This window comes from Balaenoptera physalus (assembly GCF_965194825.1).
Source record: "Balaenoptera physalus genome assembly, chromosome: 5".
NCBI lineage: Eukaryota > Metazoa > Chordata > Mammalia > Artiodactyla > Balaenopteridae > Balaenoptera > Balaenoptera physalus.
In genome coordinates this window covers 114,789,955-114,815,992 of record NC_138884.1, presented here as the reverse complement: position 1 = coordinate 114,815,992, position 26,038 = coordinate 114,789,955, and the positions used below count along the sequence as shown (strand labels likewise).

The window sequence follows — 26,038 nt, the reverse complement described above, 5'->3', positions numbered from 1 at the left end:
AAAACAATTGCCCTGGAACACATTCCTTTGCCCATGGTCTGGGCTGATGTGGCCACCTGATTTTGATTTGGATGTTCCCTTCTTGCCTCTGAGCCCACATGGGCCTCTCCTTTCATTGTGGGGAGAAGAACACCTTTCCTAATAGAGGGGTATTATTCTTTTTTTCTCTTAATTTGTATTATGGAAATCTTTTTAAATATGCAAAAGTTATCAATACATGACCAATCTTATTTCATCTACTCCCAAGTTTTTTTGAAGCAAATTATAATTGAAAAAAATTTCCATAATACAAATTAAGAAAAAAAGAAGAATCGTCCTCAATCAAAGGAGGTGTTCTTTCCTCCACAACCTACGTGAGACGGAGAGGCCAACGTGGGCTCAGAGGCAAGAAGAAGATGCCTGCCAAGTCCATATCAGGTGGCCAGAGCAACCCAGACCATTGGCAAAGGAAACTGGGTCCCAGGGAAATTTTCACATTCATTTGGGGAACAAAAAAATGCTCCCTTCCCTCCTAAAACTCCAAAAAAAAGCCCTCTTAACATATTTTTGAATTCTTGTTAGATTATTATTCTTTTTGATTCCAGGAAGTTATATGCTATAATTAATTTAGGACTGGTTTAGATCCACATTTTAAGTTTCAGTAAGGAACTATTGACGTATTAATGAAATATAAGGTTAGTGCAGCATTTTGGGCTTGGTAATTCGTCAATATCTATGAGAATGAAATATGCCTGTACCCTAGGGCTTAACATTTCCACTGCTAGGGATTATCCTGTGGATATACTTACACAAACCTACAACATGTAAGCTCCATATGGACAAGGACCATGTTGGTCTAGCTGATATCTGTATTAGCAGGGTATCATAAGGGTCTGGCATGTAGCGGGCACTTAATAAATACTTAATGTATGAACTGTGCTCATTTCAGCACTGTTTGTAATGAAAAATCTTAAAGTCTATTAATTGGTTCCAAAATTATGGTACTTCCAAACAATGAGATACTATTACAACTATTCTAAAATAAGGCAAATATATATATCAATGGGAATATATCCAGGATATATTGTTAAATGGGGAAATATTATACCATGGTATATAAACATGCTTTCATTTGTGTCCAGCACACACACACACACACACACACACACACACACAAAAGCACACACACACACAGGCATGCTTAAATAGGTATAGAAACTTTCTGGAAGGGCACAAATAATCCTTAACAATGAAAACCTTTGGGGAATGAAGATCAAAATTTGCCCTTGGGGTTGGGCATGTACTTGTCACTTTACACTTGTCAGTAATTTTTAATTTTACCATAAGCATATATTATTCTTCTCATTATTATTTTAAAAATAGTTATTGTAGGCTAGTTTATGTTTTCACAAATTCTAGAAAGACCATGACTGCAGAATTCAGAGCTTAGAGACCTTCTTCCAGGTTAAGTGGCAGTGATGAAAGATGCGTGGGAGTGACGCTCCTTTACCTGACGGTGTCTGGAGCAAGTCACAAAAAGCCACACCGGTAATTCTTTTCTATTCTCATAGCTTACATTCAAAACATCCCAACACTAGTAAATTTGTCCAGTCATATAACGGGTGGTGCTTATAAGGACATGGTGAGAAGAGGGTAGTGCTGGAGCACGGAGGGTAGAAGCCTCACAGTATCCGCCGGAGAAGTCTTTCCCTTTGCGTGGGCATGTGGTATTATCATTGAGGGCAGGATTCCCTCACAAACTACTCAGTTTCCTCAGTCACACTCAGCTACTTGCAGTTCCTAGAATGTCACACTTCTTTTTCATACCTGGGAAGAAACTGCTTTCTCTTTCAGAAACTTTTCAACTCCCCGGCCTCTTTACCCCTTTTCTCCTTCTTTGCACCCCTCTGACTCACCCCTCCCGTCTCAGCTCATGCAATACCTCCTCGTGCTTCCATAAAATTCAGATTGTCAATTTGTCTCACTCCCCTAGAGGCTGAAAGCTTGTTGAGGTGTAGTACCCAGTTTTTGTCCATTATTATATCTCTAGTGCCTATTATAGTATCTAAAATACTGAAGGCATTTGGTGAATGTTGAATGGCTGAATGAAAAAAGAGTCACCAGCTGACATGACAGAGCAATGTCCATTTCATCATAACTTACCTTAAGCCTTTGCAGAGCAGGTTATGTGGGGGTATTTTTTCTTAAATTATCCTGTTTGAAGGTAAAATGGAATCCATATAGGTATTTATTGACATTTCAGGTAATCTGACATAGCCAATAATGTCAGGAGCTCTTTGCTAGTTGCACACAAAGGGATGACTAAATTGGACATTGTATTTTTTTTAACATTTATTGTATTTATTTATTTTTGGCTGCGTTGGGTCTTAGTTGTGGCACGTGGGATCTTCATTGTGGTGCGTGGGCTGCAGAGCGCGTGAGCTCACTAGTTGCGGCACGTGGACTTAGTTGCCCTGCGGCATGTGGGATCTTAGTTCCCCGACCAGGGATCGAACCCACGTCCCCTGTATTGCAAGGCGGATTCTTAACCACTGCACCACTAGGGAAGTCCCTGGACATTGTATTAAAACATTTTACATTTAGAATTAGATTACACTTTCTATCCAAATACTGCATCCTGTTTCTCCCTTTCAGGTTCAGTTATTTAGGAATTATTAATTATTCTAATCCGTTGTTTTTATCTTCATATTAAAGCCTTGTCTTAGCTCCTCTAATTTATTATATTATTTTAATTAAAAGCTTAACCTAATTTCACCTAACGAATACGCAAAAAAGGAAGTATTTCCTAGGATTATAGGGTAGTCTCTTTCACAGCTAAAGTGCCAAAACCTATTGCCTGTATTTGAAAACTAACTAAAGAGTTGTTTGACTTTTCCATTCTAGGCATGCTGCTTGCTGGGTTTCTCATCAGAAATATCCCTGTCATCAGTGATAACGTACAGATCAAGCACAAGTGGTCTTCTGCTTTGAGAAGCATAGCCCTGGCTGTCATATTGGTTCGCGCTGGCCTTGGGCTTGATTCAAATGTATGAAGTACAAATTTCTAATTATTGACTGGGAATTTTATTCCTTCACCACTGCCAGTGTTTAAAATCACTGAGCTTTGGGAAATGGAAGTGGGCATTGTGCATGACATTCTCAAGAAGAGAGGAGAATCTGTTTCATGCAGAACTCTCCCCAGAAGATGTTCCCATACTCTTTCTTGGAGAAAGGTGGAGTTACTGTGCGGGGACAGCACCAAGAATAAAGGCCCCCCCCTTTTCTCTGACAGAGATATGGGCCATAGTTATAAATTATGGTCATGGGAGAGAAGACATCATATTTTTGGCATGTGAAGCCCTATATAAGAGTTTAGGGCTAACTGTACTGGCTCAGGAAACTGCCTCCTATATAGAATGAGTCTCAAGTATGAGGGTTTTTTTAAATGCTTTTTTTCATTAGGAATGAATTTTTGGAATGTTTTGATTTAGAAATGCATGTTTTGGGGGACGGAGGTTTTCACCCAAGCCTCATTTGGGGACCATAAATTATAAATAAAGCTAACACTGAGAGGGTTAAATCAGCTAGTGTGGGGATTATGAGCACAGACTCTGGAAGCAGCCTGCCTGGGTGCAAACCTAGCTCCACAACTCACCAATGTCATGATCGTAGGCAAATCACTTTAACTTGAGCCTTTTTAGATGAGGACATCTACAAAATGGGCATAATATTACCTATATCATAGGGCTGCTATGAGGAATAAATAAGCTATCTCTAAACACTTAGAACACTAGATGTTCTAAGTGGAACATTCCTGGAAGATTTGTGATGATCCAGATGTGGGCTGAATATTGAAGCAAAAGCATTTAATGTCATAATCTCTGCATGTCTTTAGAGAATTATTTTAGTATGTCTATGTTTCTATTTCAGGCCCTGAAGAAGTTGAAGGGTGTTTGTGTAAGGTTATCCTTGGGTCCTTGTCTTGTGGAGGCGTGTGCATCTGCTCTTCTTGCCCACTTCCTCATGGGTTTACCATGGCAATGGGGATTTATGCTGGGGTAATGGTTTTTCTTTATTGTATGAAAATATGCACAGACATTTAGGGCTTTCCCTGATTCCTTACAAGAGAACACGTAATAGCATTTTCTTAAGGACATCAAAAAATACAACATCGATATCAGCATAATCTAAATATTATAACTTCAAATTATAGTATATGTGTATAGTGTATGTCTAGCTTTTGCAGTGATTATAATAATTTAAACTATTGAAGAAGTAATGATCTTTTACCTATATGTGATTCCAGACTGCTGAGAGAGATGCCAGATCTCACTTCAGAGTCTGTATAAAGGATAATAAATATATCAACAGTCATCAACACCCAGAAGTGTTTTCCTCCTTCTTTTGTCACCAGACTGTTTGATTAGATAGCTCTGCTGTCTCTTCCTTCCACTGTCAGTTCTTATTTCTAATGGTAAAAAGCCATGAGAATTAAATAGATATGAAAGTACTTAGAATTTAGTACTAGTGAGTATGCAACAAGTAAGAAGTTCTTATTTCTCAGGGTTAGGACTCTGGAGCTATACTGCTTGGATTCAAATCCCAGCTCTATGACTTTGCGTTATGCAATCTTTGGCCAGTTATTTAATCTCTCTGTGCCTCAGTTTACTCATTTGCAAAACAAAGATAATAATTGTAGCTTTTTCATGGCATTATTGTGAGGATTAAATTAATATATGTAAAGTGCTTAAAATGGTGTTTGGCACGTAGTCAGCACTATAAAATGCTTTCTGGTGTTACTACTGCTGCCATTATGAATGTCACTGTCAATGTCATTATGGCCTTTTCCTTCTAATCTGTTGTCTTATTTTACATACTCAATCCTGGTAAAAGGCCTAATGTCACTGGGTTCCAATCCAAAAAGTCTATGGCCATATTTTTCAAACCTCATACCATGAATGTTTCGTTTTTAAAAAAAGGCATTCCTGGGGCCTAACCTCATTAGGTCTTCTATACCACCCATAAATATAACTTTTTAGGCAGCCTAAGTAGTTCTAATACAGGTTATCCATGGCCATACTTTGAAAAAAGTGTTCTATAGAACTTGCATATATGTATATGTTTCTGGGTTGGTGCTTTGCTCCCATCTGAAAGACTTTAGTTGTCCAAAGTGTAACCTCTAAAAGAGTAGAGGTTATTATACTTTCAACAACAATAATAATAATAATGAGTAAGATACTGTCATAAATGCCTAAAGCACTGCCTGCTTAGTTTTGTTTTAGGTGCTGTATCTCCAGCTGTCGTGGTGCCTTCAATGCTCCTTTTGCAGGAAGGAGGCTATGGTGTTGAAAAAGGCGTCCCGACCTTACTCATGGCTGCTGGCAGCTTCGATGATATTCTGGCCATCACTGGCTTCAACACCTGCCTGGGCATGGCCTTTTCCACAGGTACAGGGATCCATTCACAATGTGCTGTTCTCTTGTACTCTAGAAACATAGATTGTGGTGTTACAAGCATGGCATAGTTGCTTGATAATTAATTAAGGCGAATTAAAATAGAAAAAGTCACCTCCCAAGATTTAGTTCCATACTAGGAAGGGACCAATAGTTTCACCCTCTAGACATAGACTGCTCAAGCAGTTTGGTAAGTGCAGTAAGGGGAGATTCAAAGAAGGACTTAAAGAAGATTTAGAGAAGGACTAAAACAGCTTCTACATGGAGCCTCTGGGAAAGTTTAATCTTGGAGACTTCACACAAGGGATGAGTAGATTTTCAATGAGCACAATGACAGCAGGCCAAGTGGGAGGAACAGCACTCTTCTAAAATAGGAACAGTTTTAACATTTGGTGGGTAGTAGCAGCAATGATTTTAATGGGCGTCTTTTTCATACTTACCAAGTGTTTGAAATGGATGCATTATGTTTTAAGTAGTAATGAAAAAGAACTTAAGGCATTTTTTCCTCTCCCACTATTATTCAGTACCTTTACTCTCCTTTGGCACAGCATAAATTTAAGTTCGTTTTTTAATCCATGTCCAAGAGTGGGAAATAAGATTTGCAATTTCATATTATTGACAAAATGTAATTGTAGCTTAAATTTAGCTTCAGGTTATTTAGTGGGAACACACCTTCATAGAAAGTCATGTATTTTTAGTCTCTCCACCCCGCTGTAGTTATTGGCCCATTTTGGGGGGTTATATATGATTTCTGCTGAGCACCTAGAACTTTGCCTCTTCCTGTTGCCCCAAAGTTGCCTTACATCCAGTCCCTGCCATATGTCACTGGTTAAATTAATCTTATCAAAAACATGGCTTTCGTAAGGTTACCTTCTTGTTCAAGAACCGGTTAGGATTCCCTCTTATCTATTAAGTCAAATCTACACTTTTTTCTCTTTTAACTCTGCTCTACCTATCCAAAAGTATGTTTGCACTCTTTTCCTGGTATACACCTTTTAAACAATAGCTCTCAGCCTCAGCTGCATGCTAGAATTACCTGGGGAGTTTTTTAAAATACTCTTGTAGGCACTGCCTTAGGCCAATTAAATTAGAACTTCTGGGAATGGAAACCAAGACTTTAGAGCAACAGTTTGCATTAGAATCACAGGGGATGGGGAAGAGCAGGGCAGGGAGGGCAATGAGGAGGGTCTGCAGGGCTGCTGGCTGTAGACTGTCTGAAGAACCTTCCCAGTCCGCAATGCTGTTTTCCCTCTACCCTGCCCCACTAAACGTGGTCCTTAGGCCTTTTGGATGGGGACTACCTGGAGCTTCTTTAAAATGTGGATCCCAAGCCCTGCCAGATTTACTGAATCAGAATTTTCAGAGGTAGGGCCCAAGAAGTCTTTTTTTTTTAAACAACCTTACTATATCAGAGACTGAAACTAATTGGCTCCTTTCTACACATTTATAGTAAATGATTTACCATATTCGCTCAAGACATAGGCTACTATCACAGCTAGATGCTTTTGACAGTCACACCATTACCTAACAGAGAGCTATCCTAGCTAAGTAAAATTACTACAGAGGTAATTATTTTTTAAAATAAGAGAGATGATGGAAACCGTAGGGGAGGAAAAGCTATTTCCCCTCTACCCACCTTAGGTTCATTGGCTGGGACCCTGTAAATCAGACTGACCAAGGACAGATTAACAAGAGAAAAGGTTTATTAGCATGTGCATGCGTCGTGCTTACACACTGGAGTACGCAGTGGTGAGTAACTCAAGGGGTGGTTAGAATTGGGGCTTATAAAGCATCTTAGCAAAGAACAATAATTTTGTAGAAAAGTGCAAGACAAAGGAAAAGGACTTTGAGCTTTTAGAGGCAACAAATTGTGGAAAGGCAAACTATTGTTAGATAAGGGCTGGTTTCAGCACTTTGTTACGTAGATTCCTCTGGTGCTGTCCCTCGGCTGATTAGGGTTCCACGTTGCCTCAGTGGTTAACTTCTGTCATTCCTGATGGAGAGGGGAGAGGGACAGCTTTACAAATTTGTGTCCTTCTTTTAAAAGCAAATAGGGAGAAGGCAGAGAGCTTATCCTGTATATGTTTCTTCTCAATTGCCTTCAGCTCAAAATAATCCTTATGCCAAAGTGGCATACCTTGCGGGTGGCATATGCTGTACCCGAAATTATAATAACAAGAAACCACATAACTGGTTAGTACATATTTTCTTAGAACGGTTTGTGAGGAAGGCTTTATATATTGAGCAATTTTAATATAATTTTCTGTACAATGTGCTAGCAAAGTTTTTTTTTTTAATTAAAGTTTCCTAAATCCTGTTTGCTATGGGGGAAAATATAGTTTACTTACCTCTATATTGTGATGTTTCAAAGAAGCTAAGCAACAAATAAAGACTCTTCCAAGAGCAATTTCAAAACTAATTTATTTTCAGATTTAATCTTAGAAATAACATTTGAGAAGGAGTAAGTCCCCTACATTCATTGTAGTAAGAAAAGATTTTACTTTTATTGCCAAATTCTTAAGTTACTGTATTCTGTATATATTAGAGCTACTAAAATCAATATGCATTTATTATTAAAAAATCAGGCTCTTAAATGGCAGTTTGAATACTAGATCTGTCTGCTCACCCAGCCTATGCATATAATACAGTAGAACAAATTAGACCTGATTTATGAATTTTATCTTTCATATTTTCTTAGTAAATAATAAATTATATAAATTTATACTGAAGTAAACATAGAAAAAAGTACACAAATCATAGCTTATGCCTATTTTTAAATTTATCTCCAATAATATGCATACCTTTCTTAATGTAGGCCCATTTTATTAGACATCTTAACAATGTGGAAAACAGGAAAGATCTGTACATTTTTCCTTCTATATAATTAGACTCTTTATGTTAATGATTAACATCTGTGCATTTATGGATTTAGAATTCTGTCTCAAGTTTTTGTTTTTATGTTTTTTTTAAGGCTCCACAGTTTTTAATGTCCTCAAAGGAGTTTTGGAGGTGGTAATTGGTATGGCAACTGGATTGCTTCTTGGATTTTTTATTCAGTATTTTCCAAGCAGTGACCAGGTAAAAAAAATAATCTGTGGGTAAGTCGTGCTCTAACATGTCATTGGAGGAGCATTCTAGAGCACTCCCCTGAAAGCTGATGTGAATTATGTGATTTAGAAAATGGCCCCCCATTTAAAACTGCTCATTGCAATATTAGTGCTGTCTATGAGATTTATGAAGATGGCTGGATGTATAAGATTTTTAATGCAGTCCTGGAATTTTTTTCTCTAATTTATATTCTGTATACTTCAAATTTCACTGTAAAACAAATAACATCAATTCTAAAATAATACAATATGTCTTTTTATCTTAATTTTAATATTTTTATTTATTTTAATTTTATTATTACTCATAATACTCAACTAAATCAAGATATAAAATGGCTTTGGGGGCCTCTTTTTTTAGTATCAAAATACCTTAGATTCTTTTTTACTTTTTTTTTAAAGATTTTTTTTGATGTGGATCATTTTTTTTTAAGTCTTTATTGAATTTGTTACAATATTGCTTCTGTTTTATGTTTTTGGGCCACGAGGCATGTGGGATCTTAGCTGCCCGACCAGGGATTGAACCCACATCCCCTGCATTGGAAGGCGAAGTCTTAACCACTGGACCTCCAGGGAAGTCCCAAAATACCTTAGATTCTAATACTATCAAATAGACAGACCTTATCATCTCATATCATATAGTTCAACATTTCTCACCAAAGATATCAAAGTCCTTTACTGTACACAATGATTTCTTAATAAACAAAGGTTTTGTTTGTTTTCCGTTACGCCCCTCGTCTCTTAGATAAACATATAAAAGTCTTTTTTTTCCCTAGAAGAACTGGCATTATTTTGAGATTTCAGAGCATTTTGAATGGAATTAGAAACTTAACTAAAGTAGAACTGTACATAAGAACATTAATATTAACATTACTTGAATGTATGTTGGTTTGAATTTTTACTGTGCGCAAAAAGCTTCAATTGTAGATTGTAGATTTTATGAATGCATAATAGAAAGTTATAGGATTTTCTAATTAAACAGCAAAATAAAGAGGAAAATGATAGCTTACATTTTGTTGTTTACCGTGTATAAAATGATGTGGTATGTACAATAAAGTGCCACTAGTTCAATATAGCAGCCACTAGCTACATGCGGCCATCGCAGATATAGAACACTACCGTAGGCAATGCAGATACAGACATTTCTGTCATCACTGAATGTTCTGTTGGAAAGTGCTGATCTAGTGCACTCTAGACAATAACTCATGAAAAGAGTACTGTTAATATGAGCATTTTACTGATGAGGAAATTGAGGCTTAGGGAGAAATGATTTAAACAAAGTCACATAGCTAGAAAGCAGTGGAGCTGGGAATGAACTCGGGTAACCCACCGCCAGAGCCTGCACGCCTCCAAGCCAAGCACTTCTAAAAGCCTGCCTGCCTTCTAAAGCAATCAAGAAGTTTAAAAGGCCAAACAGGGAAAAGTGAAGGGAAAGAGGTACACATTTCTGAGACTTTAAAAATCAACAACAAGGACCTACTGCGTAGCACAGGGAACTCTGCTCAGTGTTATGTGGCAGCCTGGATGGGAAGGGAGTCTGGGGGACAATGGATACATGTATGTGTATGGCTGAGTGGCTTTGCTGTGCACCTGAAACTATCACAACATTGTTGATCAGCTATACTCCAATATAAAATAAAAAGTTGAAAAAAAATCAACAACAAAAAACTACTCTGTCTACAGCCTCTTAAAGCTTCTTGGTAATCAAGGATTTAGAAAGAAAAACCAGGAGAGTATCAAATTAAAGAGTGAACAGAGAACCTAAAAATAATAGAGATATCATATCTTTAGCCTTCACAGAATCCCTGTGATGTAACTGCTTTCGGGAACGAGGAAAGAAAACTTGAAGAGTTTAAGTAATATGGCCAACTACATATGTCAGTGGTGTAAAAGCTGAAATCTTATCCCTGGTCTCTCTGTCCCCAAAGCCTATGTGCTTTTTTCTGCTGTTGCATTTAGCCCTGTGAAATTCTGTTTTGATAACTGCAGAGAAGGATAACTGGTATTCCTGGGAGAGGAACCTAACATTTGTACATGTGCTAACTCTACTTTTACTAAGGAAAAGAAAGTAAATGTTATGTCATGCATTTATATGCTCAGACACAGACATTTTTATTTTCTACTAAGTCCTGAATATGGAAAAACCAATAGTTAAAAATCAGTTATATGAAATAATTGAGCTAATAATTGAGCTAACCAACCTCTTTCCTCCTCCAGGACAAGCTCGTGTGGAAGAGAGCATTCCTGGTCTTGGGGCTGTCTGTGCTGGCTGTGTTCAGCAGCCTGTATTTTGGTTTCCCTGGGTCGGGAGGCCTGTGCACGCTGGTCCTGGCTTTCCTTGCAGGCAAGGGATGGGCCAGTGCAAAGGTGAATTCATTTTAAGTTCTGCTCATGATCACTTTCTGATCAGATTAATTTTTTCTTTCCAGATACTTTCTTAACATCAAATTAATGAAATTATTTAATCATAAAAGCTATTTTCTATACATTTGTAAATGTATGTCCAAGTTCACACACGCACATCCTTTTCCCCTTACATACGAATCTAGAACTTAAGGTCTTTACTTAAAACATATTTACTTACTTAAAACATACCATGGTTCTATTTCCATGCTGCCTTCCTTATCCTTTGTAAGGGCTGCAGAGTACTGCATTGTGTAGCTGTGCTATACTCTATTTAATCAGTCTCCTACTGACAGACATTAGATTGTTTCTAGTTTGCTAAGACAAAAAGCGCTTCAATAAAATGCCCTTACATATACTATATTCAGTAAACACTAAGGCACTATCCAGTCTTATTATTATTTTACATGCTATCAAGGAAGAAAAAGAATGCTGCCAATTAAACTGATATCCTAATTTCAGAAATATTAAAATGAGAAAAAATTTAATAAATTATAGCATATTATTGAGTTTATCTATAGGATACATTTCTAGAAATAGGATTGCTCTTTGAAAGACCGTGCACACTGATACTTTTGATAATATCAATTTGCCCTTTTAAAAGACTGTACCAATGTACATTCTCACCAACAGCATGTGAGAGAATCTGCTTCTCTGATCTATTTTCAGTCTTCAGATATTGTGCTAATCTGATGGGTGAAAAATGTATCTCATTGCTGATCTGTTGGCATTTCTTTATGAGTGAAACTAATCATCTTTTCATATGTTTACTTGCCAGTGTATTCAAAAGCTTGTGCCTATTTTTTATGAGATTGTTTTGGTTTTTCTTACCAAGTTTCAAGATCATTAAGATTATCTGTTTTCTTCATATGTATTATGGAAATTAGCTGATTGCCATTTATTTATTTTAATTTTAAAATACATTTTTGTAGATTTGAACTTGACAGGATCGTGTGCTATTCTGTTTAATAAAGAAATTAGATGTATGTGACCTAAACTAAATGCAGATATATCCTTTTGGAAAACCTAAAGACAACTGCTCAAAATAGTTAAGCTTAATATAATGCCATATGGAAACATGTGAAGGTTATAAATCTTGAGATTAGATAAATAATCATATTCAATTATGGGAATCTCTGCAGAGATATACTAGAGATAGAATTTCCTTGTGGGTAAATAGCATTCAGATAGGAGGCTTCCATTCTCTAACAGTGTGATTATAAAGTTAGGACAAGTATAAGTGTGAATCATCTTGCTTTAGAGGAGGGAAGGATTGGAAGGGGCTCCTGGAGCCTTGTGTGAACAAGGGTACTGAGGCCACAGGAAAGTGTGCTGAGATGGATTGGACTTCGAGGAAAAGGAGAGAGTCCCTCTGAAACCCTGCTCTAGACACTAGATGGGCACCTAGGTTTGTTGCCCTGTCAGAGGCTTGGCTGTAAGGCTTTCAGGTGGTCTACTTTTTTTCTTTTCAGCAGCACCTGTATTATTCAGTTCTACTTTCTGATTTCATATAACATCGAACAAGAACAAAGCTAAAAAGTAAACAAACTTCCTCCTATAAATCAGGTACTCCTGTCATCCCTCATCTCTCATAAGCATTTGCTCTTATCAAACATTTGTTTTTCCATGGCTTCCCTTTTCTTGAGGGCTGAGGCAAGGTTGTCCCGTATCGTGGGCAGTCTTCTGTCCAATCTCAGCTCGGGACAGAGGGCTGTGCTGCCTCCCTAGCTTCTCTCTGAGGACTCACCACTGTCTGTCTTCCACCCCAGTCCGGGCTGCGGACTAATACACCTGCTCCTTGAAGCACTCTCATCTACTCCTTTGCCCCAGGACCAAGAACACAGTTTTCACTCAGTAAAGGGATGCAGCTAAAGTTGCATTGTGACCCCTTATCCAACACCTGGGAAGTTTGCCAGCCATTAGCATTCTACAAACTGTCCCTTAACTTCTTTTTTTTGTATATTGTTTGGTTTCTTTTTTGCTGTTGTAAATATTTTTTATTTCAGTTGTCAGTTGCTGGGTTACAAATTACCTCAACACTTAATGACTTAAAACAACAATTTTGTTTTGTTTTAATTTGTCTTGCATTTCTGTGGATAGACTTGGCTCAGGTGGGTGATTCTTACTTGGAGTTGCTCTTGAGGTTGCAGCCAAATAGTGACTGAGACTGGAGTCTGTCCCTTAACTTCTTAATTGTAAACTTTTGTCAGTATTAAAAGAAATAAATTACTAAAGAGAATAATTTTTAAATAAAATTAGTTTTGTTTCTGAGTATGAAAGTACTATACGCTCATTTTAAAATATTGGGAAATAAAAAAAGTCAGAAAGCAAAGGAAAGAAAAAATCGTTTACAATTCCTCTACCTAAAGCCAACAGCTCTGTAAACTATTTAAATATTTTGGCTTATTTCTGTTCATTTATTCAACAGGAAAAATTTCAAATACACATATAGTAAGTTTCTTCAAATTGAATTTTACTGGAAAATGCTATCTGTTGTCACCTCTTAAAAATTTTCAAAAATTAACAGCCAACTCATATTATCCTGTCATGGGTAAAAGGAGGGAAAGGAACTAATAAATGTTATTGCCACTCTGTAAGGCCTTATACTAGGCACTAAGTGAGTATTCTCACTTATTTTCACAAAAGAAACTTTGAAAAAGTATTACCATTTCCATTTTATAGAGACTGTAAGTCAGAAGAACTTAAAAAACATGTCCAAGGTCACAAAATTAAAAAGTGGCACTGGGATTTAAGCTCAGGTTTGACGCCAAAGCGACTGGTACTACCCTTATAATACAACTGTAGCATTATTAAACAGGGCACATTTCTATATTTTGACATCTATTTGAATAACACATATCACATATATTAAAAACGTTATACTTCTACACTTTGCAATTTAAAATTAAGTTCATAAATGATAGGATTTTAAAAAACAACAAAAAAGAGTCATGTCATTTGGAATAGGGCAATAGTTTTAGCAACAGGGAAATCAAAGGGGAGACTGATCCCTACTACAAGTGGTCACTAGCTGTGGGCATAGAAAGACAAAGAGGGAAAGGGAAACTTTGATGAGTTTCAGTTACGCTGTTCTACAGAATATAGTGTGGGTTATATGGAAAATATTGTTAAAGCCGAAACAAAGCATCTGTTTGAATGTATTTGTCATAACTTTGCCTGAATTACCTGCAGCCTGGTTGATTACATAGACAGTCAATGTAATCCACAACCCAGAGAAAGAACTAGGTACCTTGTTTTCATATTTACCTCTGGTTACTCTCCTGTGTATATCTCTTTATCTACACACAGACATACAAAACACAACACACATACTCACACATACACACACACATAGGGATGCCCCATAATTTTTTTAAACCATTTCCTTATAGTTAAATATTTAGGTGATTTCCAGTCTCTGCTATTTTTAATTATGCTGAAATTCAATTTCTGATCAGTTCCTTAGGCCAGATTTCTAACAGTGAAATTTGGGGGTCAAATAATATGAACATTTTGAGGTTTTTGACATGCATTACCAAACGGCTTTCTAGAGTTGTATCCATTTACTTTTCCACTGTAATATATGAAGTACCTATCTCATTACACCCTCATCAGCTTAGAATAGTGTTTCTCAAACTCGAGAATGCATCAGAACCAGCTGGTGGTGTATACACACATCTATACATATGAAGTTAGATTTTTGTGCCTTTTTATATTGTTCATTTTTTACACTCAAATATCATATACTTTCATGTGATCAGATCTATGAATCTCTTATTAGGACCTTTCCTCAATAGTTCTTTTTTTTCCTTAAAGTTGTCTTTCTTGTAAAGTTTTACATACGTCATCTCATGTATTCTCTACAATAACCTTGAAAGGTAGATATCAGACCATTTTACAAATGAGGACACCAAGGCTTAGAGATACTAGATAGACTGCCTAAAGTCGCAAAGCCAGTAAGTGGCAGAGTCAGGATGAGAACACACAATTTGAATAGATCAAACTGGTTCCCTAAAGAAAGGAAAGCAAAAGAATCTTCATTGAATCAATTATGTGGCAGGCACTCTCCAGAGCAGCACAACATTATAAAAAGAGCGTAAAATTTAAGTTATGGGGACCGGGATTCCAATCCTGCTTCAAGCTGTATAATCCCGAAAAAGTCACCTACCTTCTCTAATACTCAGTTTTCTCAACTGTAATATGAAGAGACTAGTAATAACATCTAAAGAATTGTGGCTGTTGTTTGGGGAAATGGAAATGAAGCACTTGTAAACTCAGTAGTGCTATAGTAATACTGTTGTTGAGTGATACTTTGAAAAGCTAAAATATTTTATAAAATTCATTTGTGCCTGTAGTTTCTGATGTTATTTCTTACTCTTCTGCTTGGTTTTCCATATAATCATTAATCTTGCCATTTGTTTTATTTTATTCAAATGCACTCACCTTTTTTAAGCCTGTCATCTGTTTTTTCATCTATTTTCAAATTCAGTGCTTCTAGATGACCTTTATAGTTATGGGATTTTGTTTTCTGTTATATTTTGGATCTTCTGAATCTTGAATTGTTCTTCTGTCTAAGAAGAGAAGTGTCCACTTACATAGATATTTAACCCATGATGAAACCTTCATTTCTCTTAACTTTCTCCTTTTGTCCATCCTTGAAAGTGATTTATATTTTGGAATATTCTTACCATTGATGCATAGAGATGTATAAAGTGGCCTTAACTTTCAATGGACAACACAGTCTTCATTCCCCTTGGCTCATCTTCTTTTATACTTCACTTATTCTATGGCTCCATTTTCTTTATAAACAAATTCATTTTGTTTTTGAAGTTATGAAAAAGCCACAAGATACACTGTGACTGTTCTCCCTTTCTTAAATTATATAATATGTAAGCCTATATCTGATGTTCAATTAGTCTAAAATGTTACAATCAAAATACAAATCATGGCTTTAGTCTACAGAAGTAAAAATAATTTGATAGAGAAAACTCTTTAGGACTTCTGCTCTCATTGGAGTTCTGAATACATGAAATATTTTTGAGGACCTTCCTTAAACAATTAGTCCTGGCAACAAAAGGCTAAGTAACCTAAAGTTAATATAGTTGAATTTTGTTCTTTACAACTGTGGGTATCAATGAAAGTCCTAGTTTTAGCTATGATATACTCTAAAAATTAAATTCAAAAGTAAAATTTAAAGATACGTGGAAGGGTGGCAACTGGACCTGTTGGGGCAGAACTAGTCACTGTCATTAAATGATAAAGGATGTTTATCTTGGATGTTTTCTAATATAAAACTCTCATTTTACAGATGAGACAAATGGGGTGCTAAGGGCAAGTGGCTTGCAGTTAGTGGGTGGCAGAATTTGAACCTCATTCATCATCTGATTCCTTATGATGTAGAAACATAACTGTTTTTTCATGATAGAGGAATAGAATTATATAAATAAATCAACGAATCCCCTCACAGATGCTGTCTTTGTAAGCTAAGAGGAAATAGAACCTTCACCCTAATAAACATATCAGAAATAATAACTGAAGAAAATAGAGAAACAATGTAATCCTCCTTTGTCAGAGTTCCATACATATATGGAAGTGCATATCCTTAAGAACATGTAATTGTAAGGGTAAAAATGTGGTCCAAAAATATAGATTTTTTAAAAAACATTAATTAATTAATTAATTAATTTATTGGCTGCGTTGGGTCTTTGTCGCTGTGCGCAGGCTATTCTCTAGTTGCAGCGAGCTGAGGCTACTCTTCGTTGCAGTGTGCAGGCTTCTTACTGCAGTGGCTTCTCTTTGTCGTGGAGCATGGGCTCTAGCGACGTGGGCTTCAGTAGTTGTGGCACACGGGCTCAGTAGTTGTGGCTCGCGGGCTCAGTAGTGGCTCACGGGCTTAGTTGCTCTGCGGCGTGTGTGATCTTCCCGGACCAGAGCTCGAACCCATGTCCCCTGCATTGGCAGGCGGATTCTTAACCACTGCGCCACCAGGGAAGTCCCCCAAAATGAAGATTCTTAATGTTGATTGAAAAAATCTGTTAAATGTAAATTCTTAGGTACTGTACTGGGTACTGCTAAATTGCCCTCCAAAAAAGCATTGTCAGTTTGCTCTCCTACCAATTATTCAGTTTGCTTACAATCTTACAAATACTTTACATTGTTAAAACTTTTTTAGTGTTTTTTTCAGTGTGATTACCCCCTCCCCCAAAAATATGGTATATCATTTTAATTTGTGTTTCTCTGATTACTGAGTTTTAGTGTCTCAGGGTTTTTGGCCATTTGTGTTTCTTCTTGTACAATTACTTGTGCATATGCATTGCCCATTTTTCTACTAGGGTCTCTATCTTTTTCTTATTGATTGGACATTGTTCCTTATTCTGTTACACATAGTACAGTTATTTTCTCCTGGTTTGTCACTGTCCTTTTTATGGTTTATCTTGCCACAGACATTTTAGTTTTGCATGGTCAATTGTGTCAGTCTTTTCCTAGGATGTTTGCATTATGTGTTATAAAGTTATGCTTATATCAAACAGGGTCTTCTAAGGAAAGAGAAATCACATAGTAACTGGAATAGGGAAGTTTATTATTAACCATCCTGGGGATCAGTTAACAAGGGATTGGCTTGTAAGATGTAAAGAGATCCCTAAATAATATAGGAATAGCAGCTATAAACTCCTAGGGCTGAGATAAAGCACACCCTTCCACCTCTCCTCCTCACCTCACTACTCCCATCCCCAGGGCTGAGAATCCAGACCTTGTTAGAGCCTTGGTTCACTGGGGGACACAGAAATCACCATGGTGCCCTACCTACAAAATTTACTAGAAATCTACTCTCCAAACTTATAGGAAATCCACCCTCTAGGGTGCATGGGGACGTATATGGCCCAAGGGAGGTGGCTACGAAACCACCCCAGGTGTAGGCTGGGGAAAGCTGCTGGCCACCATGCACGGTAAAAGCCTGGCACTGGAGAAGCCACCTGGACTGCAGGAGCCTTGTGCTGGAATATCTTGCTGGGAAGAGCCACAGAAACCAGGCAGAGTTCCTTCTCTTGCAGTATACTTCAGCACCTTCCACTGACAATATTTAATATGGTACCAGCTGGCAAAGGTGAAATATTTAAAGGGCCCAGCTCCATTTTCTGCAGAGAAACAAGGAAAGGCAGATTTGGAGCCAAAGAGCAATAAATTAATAACTGGCACAGCACTTTGTTATACCTGTATTTTATCATTGTGCATGATTTGAGATATCCACAAACAGTATTTTTTTATAAAGAAAAAATTGGAAACAACTTAAAGGCCTATCGATAAAGAAATGATTGAATAAACTATGGTACTTCCATACCACAGATTACTATGCAGCAATTATGAGGTGAATATCTAGATATATGCACTGATATAAGGTCTTTAAATCATATTGTTGAATGAAAATTAACAAAATTTTAAACTATGCAATAATGTAATAATAATATAATTAATATAATATTATTCATTATAATACACACACACACAGATTGTGTATTCAGAAGCAGAAGTCCTAAGATTACTTTGTAAGACTCTTTATAATTAACATTTATTTGTAAACCAACACTAAAGTACCTCATATATCTTAATTGTGTTAGAAATATCTTTGCGCAATTTTTTGCTCTCTTCTAGCTAACTTCTTATTTATAGATGCTACAGAGGTAAAGGCTATCTCAGGTCAGATTGACTCAAATTTCAAATTAGTAAAATTCTTAGAACTTCTAAATTCATATAATGAAAGTCTGTTTGGGTGTGTTTGTGTTCCTTTTAGGCAGACGTTGAAAAGGTTATAGCAGTTGCCTGGTTCATCTTTCAGCCCCTTCTCTTTGGACTGATTGGAGCAGAGGTATCCATTACATCTCTCAGACCAGAAACTGTAGGTAAGAATTTTGCTAAAATCAACTCTTTTTATATTCAGTTGAAATATCTTTAGTAGGTATGTGTTCAGTGGTTCCCATTGTCACAATTATATAAAAAAGTAACGAGCTAAGTCTTTTAGAACAGTTCGTTAGAAAATAATGTTTGTCAATCTAAGACAGTAAATATTATACCTTTAAATATTGTTCCTTGTAAAGAAAAGTGACACTGCTGACTGCCATCAATAAAATGCAGGCCTTAAAAGTGTTTTTCCAAGGATAAAAATGTTCATCTAGCCTTACCCTGATCAAGGGCCAGAATTTTAAAGATAACTAGTGAGTTCTATAATATGTACCCATAGAATAAAAATGTTTGTTCATTCATTCTTTTATTCATTCACACATTTGAAAGCCATTATGTTAAAACTCTCTTAATTAGCACTTCACTTAAAAATTAATTTATACACATATACTCATCATTTCCTCCTTTCCTTGCATCACAATATTCTTCCGTCCATACTAGGGATCCCATCCCCTGCCACCTCTTTCTGGATCTTACACATAGATTCCTCCCTTTTTCTTATACATCCTCAAATATCCTTGTCACAGTGTTCTTCTCTTCAGAAGTTAAACAGACTTTAATCTCTATCTTAAAATAATATCCTTCCATTCTGATACATGCTATAACATGGATGAACCTGGAGGACATTACACTAAGTAAAATAAGCCAATCATAGAAAGACAACTACTATGTGGAATCTAAAATATGGCACAAATGAACCTATCTACAAATCAAAAATAGACTCATATACATAGAGAACAGACTTGTGGTTGCCAAGGGGGAGGGAGGGACTGGGACTTTGGGATTGGAAGATGCAAACTATTGCAAATAGAATAGATAAACAGCAAGGTCCTACTGTATAGCACAGGGAACTATATTCATTATCCTGTGATAAACCATAATGGAAAAGAATATAAAAAAAGGAATGTCTGTATGTGTATAACTGAGTTACTTTGCTGTATAGCCAAGACTGGCACAGCATTGTAAATCAACTCTACTTCAATAAAAAAAAAAAAAAAAACAGAAATCAACAAAGTAGAAAACAATAGAGAAAATTAACAAGGTCCAAAAAAAAAAAAAAAGACAGCTACTGTATGATTCTACTTATATGAGTCAAATTCATAGAAATAGAGAGTAGAATGATGGTTGCCAGTGATTTTGGGAAGGGGGAGATGGGGATTTGTTGTCTAATAGGTACAGAGTTTCAGTTTTACAAGATGAAAACTTTCTGGATATTTTTTGCACAAAAATGTAAATGTTTAACTTAATGCCTACTGAACTGCACATTTTAAAATGATTAAGATGGTAATTTTTGTTATGTGTATTTTATCACAATCAAAATTTAAATAAATACACACACATATATTTATGAAAGCTATATATATATCCTTCCTCCATTTCACTTCCCCCCTCATCTACCACTCTATCTCTCTATTGCTCTTTTCAAACTTTTCCAAAAGGGTGTCTATATTCCCCTTTTCCATTTCAGTTCTCATTCCCTTCCTCAGTACATTTCAGTTTAGCTTCTGCCCCATCACACAACCAACCCTGCTCTTACCAAGGTTATATTATTAAATCCACTGAATACTTACCAGTCTTTATTGTACTTGATCTCTCAGCAGCATTTGATACTACTGACCTCTTTAAAACACTTTCACATTGAAGTCTGAAATTTCATATTTTCCAGTGCCTTTTGAGTCTTTACAGTACGTATGGCTTAAGTGCTGCTCCTCTTCAAAGTTCTTTCCAAAACCTTCTATGCTTCTCGCTCTTTTATCACTTCCTTGAGTTCATCTACACTCAGTGACTTTGACTATAAACTATGTAATTCCAAAATCTTTATCTCTAAATCTATAAATCCAGTGGCTGATTGGACATCACCACTTGTAAATCCCACAAAATTTAAAACTCAGTGTGTCTAAAACTTCCTCTTCATCTTCTCCCCAAACCTTCAACGTTCCCTCCTGGGAATGGGATCATTTCTTTTGTATCTTGTACTTCAGCAACAAATATTTTTGAAAATCTACCAACCTGGGAGAAATATCCTCCAACAAAAAGCCACAAAACTTTTCGGTAAAAAAAAAATATTGCAGATTTACAGTAGAGCTTCCTGCAGTGTTCTATCCCTTTTACCCAGCCTTTTGAACTTGACAAAGTTGTTTATCCTTTTTGAACTTCACTTTTTTCAACTGTAAAATGAGAGGAATTACCCCACAGGTTGTAAGGATTAAGTAAAGTAATGCACTTAAAGCTTAGTACAGAACCTGGCACAGAGTAAATGCTCAACAAATGTTACTTTAAAAAAAATCACCCTATAACTTAGCAGTCACTTTAGCTGTGCCTTTCTCAGATTCCAGTAGCCTGCAGCGGCCAAGTCACAATCCTTTATTTTGCACTTCAGGATGAACTTACCTTTACCAGCAAAGGATTCTAAATGCTGACTGAATGCAGTAGCTGTATATGAAAACCAGGGCTAATGGGCTGTCAGTGTACACACCAGTATGATGAAACAGCTGTAGACTGCCACTGTCTGTTCTGATTGGTCACTGCCCAGCGAGCTCTGTTCTGATTGGCTGATTGCCTCCATAATGGCTCATAAATATTTTGAATATCACCTCTGGTCTTATACTCTCTGTAAAGAATTCTCAACCACTTTGATGAAAATAATAATTTTTTCTTCTTCTATGCCCTCTTACCAGTATGTTTATACTGTACTTACCTTATAGTATATTAATTAGTTTTTTATGTTTCTGTCTTCCTCTGTCTTTGAAGTTCATAGAAGCAGAGTCTGTACATTATACATTTTTGGATACTAGTACCTAGTCCAGATCCTGCCATGCATAGTTATTGAATAAATTCTTGTTAAATAAATGCATGGAAGAAAGTGTGTTTCTTGCTATAAAGCTTAAAAGAACATTCAAATCTCCTTTGTAGAAATTAAAATATGTTTAATTTCTGTTTTCAGTTTAAGGGAATATTCTGGTTTCTCTTCAGAGCAAATAAATCTTTTGTATTTTACTATAAAAAAAACAAGGGGAAATAACTTCTTTTAAACAAGTGATCTGATTGATACTTAATATTGATGTTTTGATAAATTATGCCTAGCCATTTTTATCTTTTTAATTTTGTGAATGTTTTTAGACTTCTGTTGAAAGAGTCCTGAATCAGTAACCACGTGATTCAGTTTTTCCCCCAGTATTTCATTATGTCTAAAAACTGAGTATTTCTTACAGGCCTTTGTGTTGCCACCCTGGGCATTGCAGTATTGATACGAATTTTGGCTACATATCTGCTGGTGTGTTTTGCTGGTTTTAACTTTAAGGAAAAGATATTTATTTCTTTTGCATGGCTTCCAAAGGCCACAGTCCAGGTAATGATGGATTTTAATTCCTATTTCTATATGATACCTTGAAATTTTTAATAAGAGGGCTTGTTCAAATTTGGTGAAAATAAGTAATTGAAGTTTGATTATGATAAGATTTTATACTAATTTACGCTTTAAAAGTTTTATTTTTGGTATATTGATTCATTAAATATGACAGCTCATTAAATTTTCTTAGATCACCAGGGTGCAACTCAAAATCCAATAAATCCCTACACTACTAGAAAGCAGTAGTAAGTAGCAGGAGGGAAGAGTTGGAATTTTTGTCAGTCAGAGCTCTCTAAAATAACCTGAAGAGATAGTTATTAACTCTATTCATTTCAATATCTTCTAAGAAGAGAGTGAAACAGAAATAGCATAGCCCATCTTAGTATTTGGAAATACTTCAATGTCTATATGATTGATGATCAGTTATGCTTGACCACAGTCTTTAATAGAGAAAGATTTATTGAGAAATAACTCAGAAAATGCTTTATTTCCTAGATTATTAGTTGATATTAAATTTTCAAACCTCCTGACAAACATCTCAATCACTTGACCCAAATTTTGTGCACTCTAATAAACAAAGCAGTAACCAATAGGTACTCGAAAGGGTTGACCAGGTATTTGGTAGCATACCTATAATTGCTCATTAAATTAGAACTGTATAGATCATCATTTGTTGCAAATGTAATATATCCCTGATTGTATTGTGTATTCTCCAACTAATTACAACAAATGAGATGGAACTGTTTCATCCTTGATTATTTTGCAATTATTTAAATGTGTAAATTTCTGTTTCATGAAATGAAAATTAGGTGTTCTCAATTTAGGAAGCTTTGAGGGCTGCAGTGTGCTGCTCTGTAACTATATGCCAGATTTTGTGTGGCTATGGGATTGGGGCATTATTCCAGAGAAGTTTTTCTTTCCATCAGACTTTCAAAGGTGTCTGAGACATAGTGGCTAAGAATGCTGTGAGGTTAATAGAGCACAGTAAGTAGAACAGTTTCTCCCTCACAGTATCTCCAGCCTCCACACTACTTTCAGTAACTTTAGTAAGTAAACATCAAAATAATCTCTCTAGTAGCTTTAGTATGAAAGATTTGTTTCTAACATCAAAATTTTAAAGATGGCACTTTCCTGCTATGAAAACAAATTTTAAAACAAGGAGAAATTATCTAGGATGTCTTGAATAGTGCATGTTCTCAAAGCAAGTATTGTATACAATTTTCTTTTTTTGCCACTGCACAAGAAACAAGACTTTCTTATACATTTTTTCCATATTAGTGTTCTTTAAACTTTTTTGTCTATGACCTACTATAAGAAATATATATATATATTTTTTTAATATTTATTTATTTATTTTTTGGCTGTGTCAGGTCTTAGTTGCGGCACATGGGATCTTTCATTGCGGCACACGGGCTCCCTGTTGCCGTGCGCAGGCTTCTCTCTAGTTGTGGTGCGCGGGCTTAGTTGCCCCGTGGCATGTGGGATCTTAGTTCCCCGACCAGAGATCAAACTGGCGTCCCCTGAGTTGCAAGACAGATTCTTAACCACTAGGCCACCAGGGAAGTCCCAGAAATATATTTCAAATGACAACTTAGCAAACATACAAAACCCCAAACATACACACACATACACATATACACAATGACAGAGAGCTGAAAGAGAAATATACATCATAATGTGTGCAGTTCTTGCTGAGAATTCATGAAATGTTGAATTAGTTATGGCACAAGGTGATCTGAAATAGCAAAGAGCCCTCAAACACGCGGACTAAATGAGATAGATTTTTATTTCTCTCTAACCAGCAGTGCAGCATGGGAATTCCAGAGCTGGCAGGGTAACTGCTGTCCTCAGCGTATGCCTTTCATCCATGAGTCCAACTTTCACTGTTTGTCATCCAATGGGAAGGGGGAAAGAATAAGGTACAAGTGTCCATTTCTTTTCAGGGAACAGTTACAAGAAGCATTTATCACTTCTGCTCACCTCTTAATGGCCAGAACTTAGATACATAGCTTCAACTAGTTGCAAAGAAGACTGGAAAAAAAGTCTGTATTTGGACAGCAATGTGACCAGCTAAACTCAGGAGTTCTATTATAGAAGGGAAAAGAGACATTCAGATATTTGTGGGCAATTAGTAGTCTCTGCCATTGTGTCTCATCCACACTGGTATTTTCTCTTCTGTTTCATTGCTATGTTCTGTGCCAATAAGAGGATAATCAGATTGATTAATGTATTTTCCCCATGTGCACTGATAATATTGCATTTTGTCTCTAAGAGTTTTCATAATACTTCCCAGTAGATAAATTTTAAACAAAACATTTCACCAACTCCTAAGGCAAAGAGTTAATCAAATTCCTAATAAGGTTAACTTCAAGTTTCAAAGGTACCTACCACTTTCGAGTTTCTTGATGTTTAACAATTAGTTTAGGCTCTAAAGCAGTATTCTTATTTTTTTTTCATGTAAAATTTTACCATCTTCCAGTAAGTATCACTGCATTTTTTCATCTTGTCCTTTCTTAATTCCAAATTCCTAAAGACAAAAGAATGAAATGACCATTCAGTAACTTTCAGCTTTACTCAGGAGGAATTTAGTATGTAGAATCTTGTTATAGTTAATTAATATCCTAAGTCTGTATTTGCCTTGTGTTCTGAAATACATTTGCCTGATATTTTTGTAAGTTTACCTTACGCAAATAGGTACATATGAATCATCATTCTTTCCCTATGCAAGGGCAGGGAGAGCTTTTAGATCATTAAAATCAACTGTAGTACACTTTGAAAGAAGACTAATAGAACTTTGTCAGTTGAGCAAAAGAACAAGAAATTTGTTTTTGCAAATGATAAAATAATTAACCTTTTTTTCTATGTGCTTGTCTTATCATGCTTCCAACTTTACCTTTAAACTTTTATAGGCTGCAATAGGATCTGTGGCTTTGGACACAGCAAGATCACATGGAGAGAAACAGTTAGAAGGATATGGAATGGATGTGTTGACAGTGGCATTTTTGGCCATCCTCATCACAGCCCCAATTGGAAGTCTACTTATTGGTTTGCTAGGCCCCAGACTTCTCCAGAAAGCTGAACATCAAAATAAAGATGAAGAAGATCAAGGAGAGACTTCTATACAGGTTTAGAGGTGAAAAGAGAGAATGCTGAATATAGTCATCAGAAAGCTGCTCTCGGAGGCTACTTTTATCAACTAGCAGAGGCTACTTTTATCCATGTGGATATTGACATATGTAATGTTTAAGCTTAAAATATACTAGAACCAAAGTGTGGCTATTTCTTTAAACAGCATTTTTAGTCATTACCCTTTCCATATGGGGGGACGGGGGTAATGTTCTACATCTCCAACCTGATCTCTACCTTCTTTTTTTTTTTTCACACACTTATTCATCATTATATCTTAATTTTTATAGGGACATATACACTTGAATGTACTACCACAATTTAATTTCAGTGTCCTGTTCTGCTAGCCAACAGCATGCTCTGACTTACTACTACCACCACAGTTTCATGATTCATGGTCACCTAGCCTCTCATGCCTTGAATTGTTTTGGGCTCCTCTTTTCTTTTTTTAAAATACCATAATACAATCCCTCATCAATTTCTACAACAGCCTCATGAATATCATATTAATCAGGGTAAGGTAAGCTGCTATAATGAAGAAATGAAACATGAAATACTTAAATAGAGAAATTTATTTCCCTCTTATGAAACCAGCTGACAGGGTTACTCTGCTCATGCGGTCTACTCAGAGACCCATGTCCTTCTGTCTTGAGGCTCTGCCATGCCCT

At 36.3% G+C, this 26,038-nt stretch overlaps 1 protein-coding gene across 9 annotated transcripts in view; it reads left to right on the top strand.

Annotated features, from left to right (window-relative positions):
• SLC9B2 (solute carrier family 9 member B2) overlaps positions 1-25,519 on the top strand; it is a 45,674-nt gene extending 20,155 nt beyond the window's left edge. For 5 of the 9 annotated variants that reach the window (XM_082462872.1, XM_082462869.1, XM_082462871.1 and 2 more), the window contains 8 exons: positions 2,884-3,026; positions 3,910-4,037; positions 5,251-5,426; positions 8,404-8,510; positions 10,754-10,903; positions 18,729-18,837; positions 22,108-22,244; positions 25,154-25,519. In XM_082462872.1, coding sequence (XP_082318998.1) covers positions 2,884-3,026; positions 3,910-4,037; positions 5,251-5,426; positions 8,404-8,510; positions 10,754-10,903; positions 18,729-18,837; positions 22,108-22,244; positions 25,154-25,375 — 1,172 coding nt within the window. In that variant the 3' untranslated portion in view covers positions 25,376-25,519. Of the gene's footprint in view, positions 1-2,883; positions 3,027-3,909; positions 4,038-5,250; positions 5,427-8,403; positions 8,511-10,753; positions 10,904-18,728; positions 18,838-22,107; positions 22,245-24,046; positions 24,164-25,153 lie in introns of all 9 variants that reach the window. The other 4 variants (XM_082462876.1, XM_082462873.1, XR_014263920.1 and 1 more) reach the window with 3 other exon arrangements.
• The last annotated feature ends 519 nt before the right edge of the window (positions 25,520-26,038 follow it).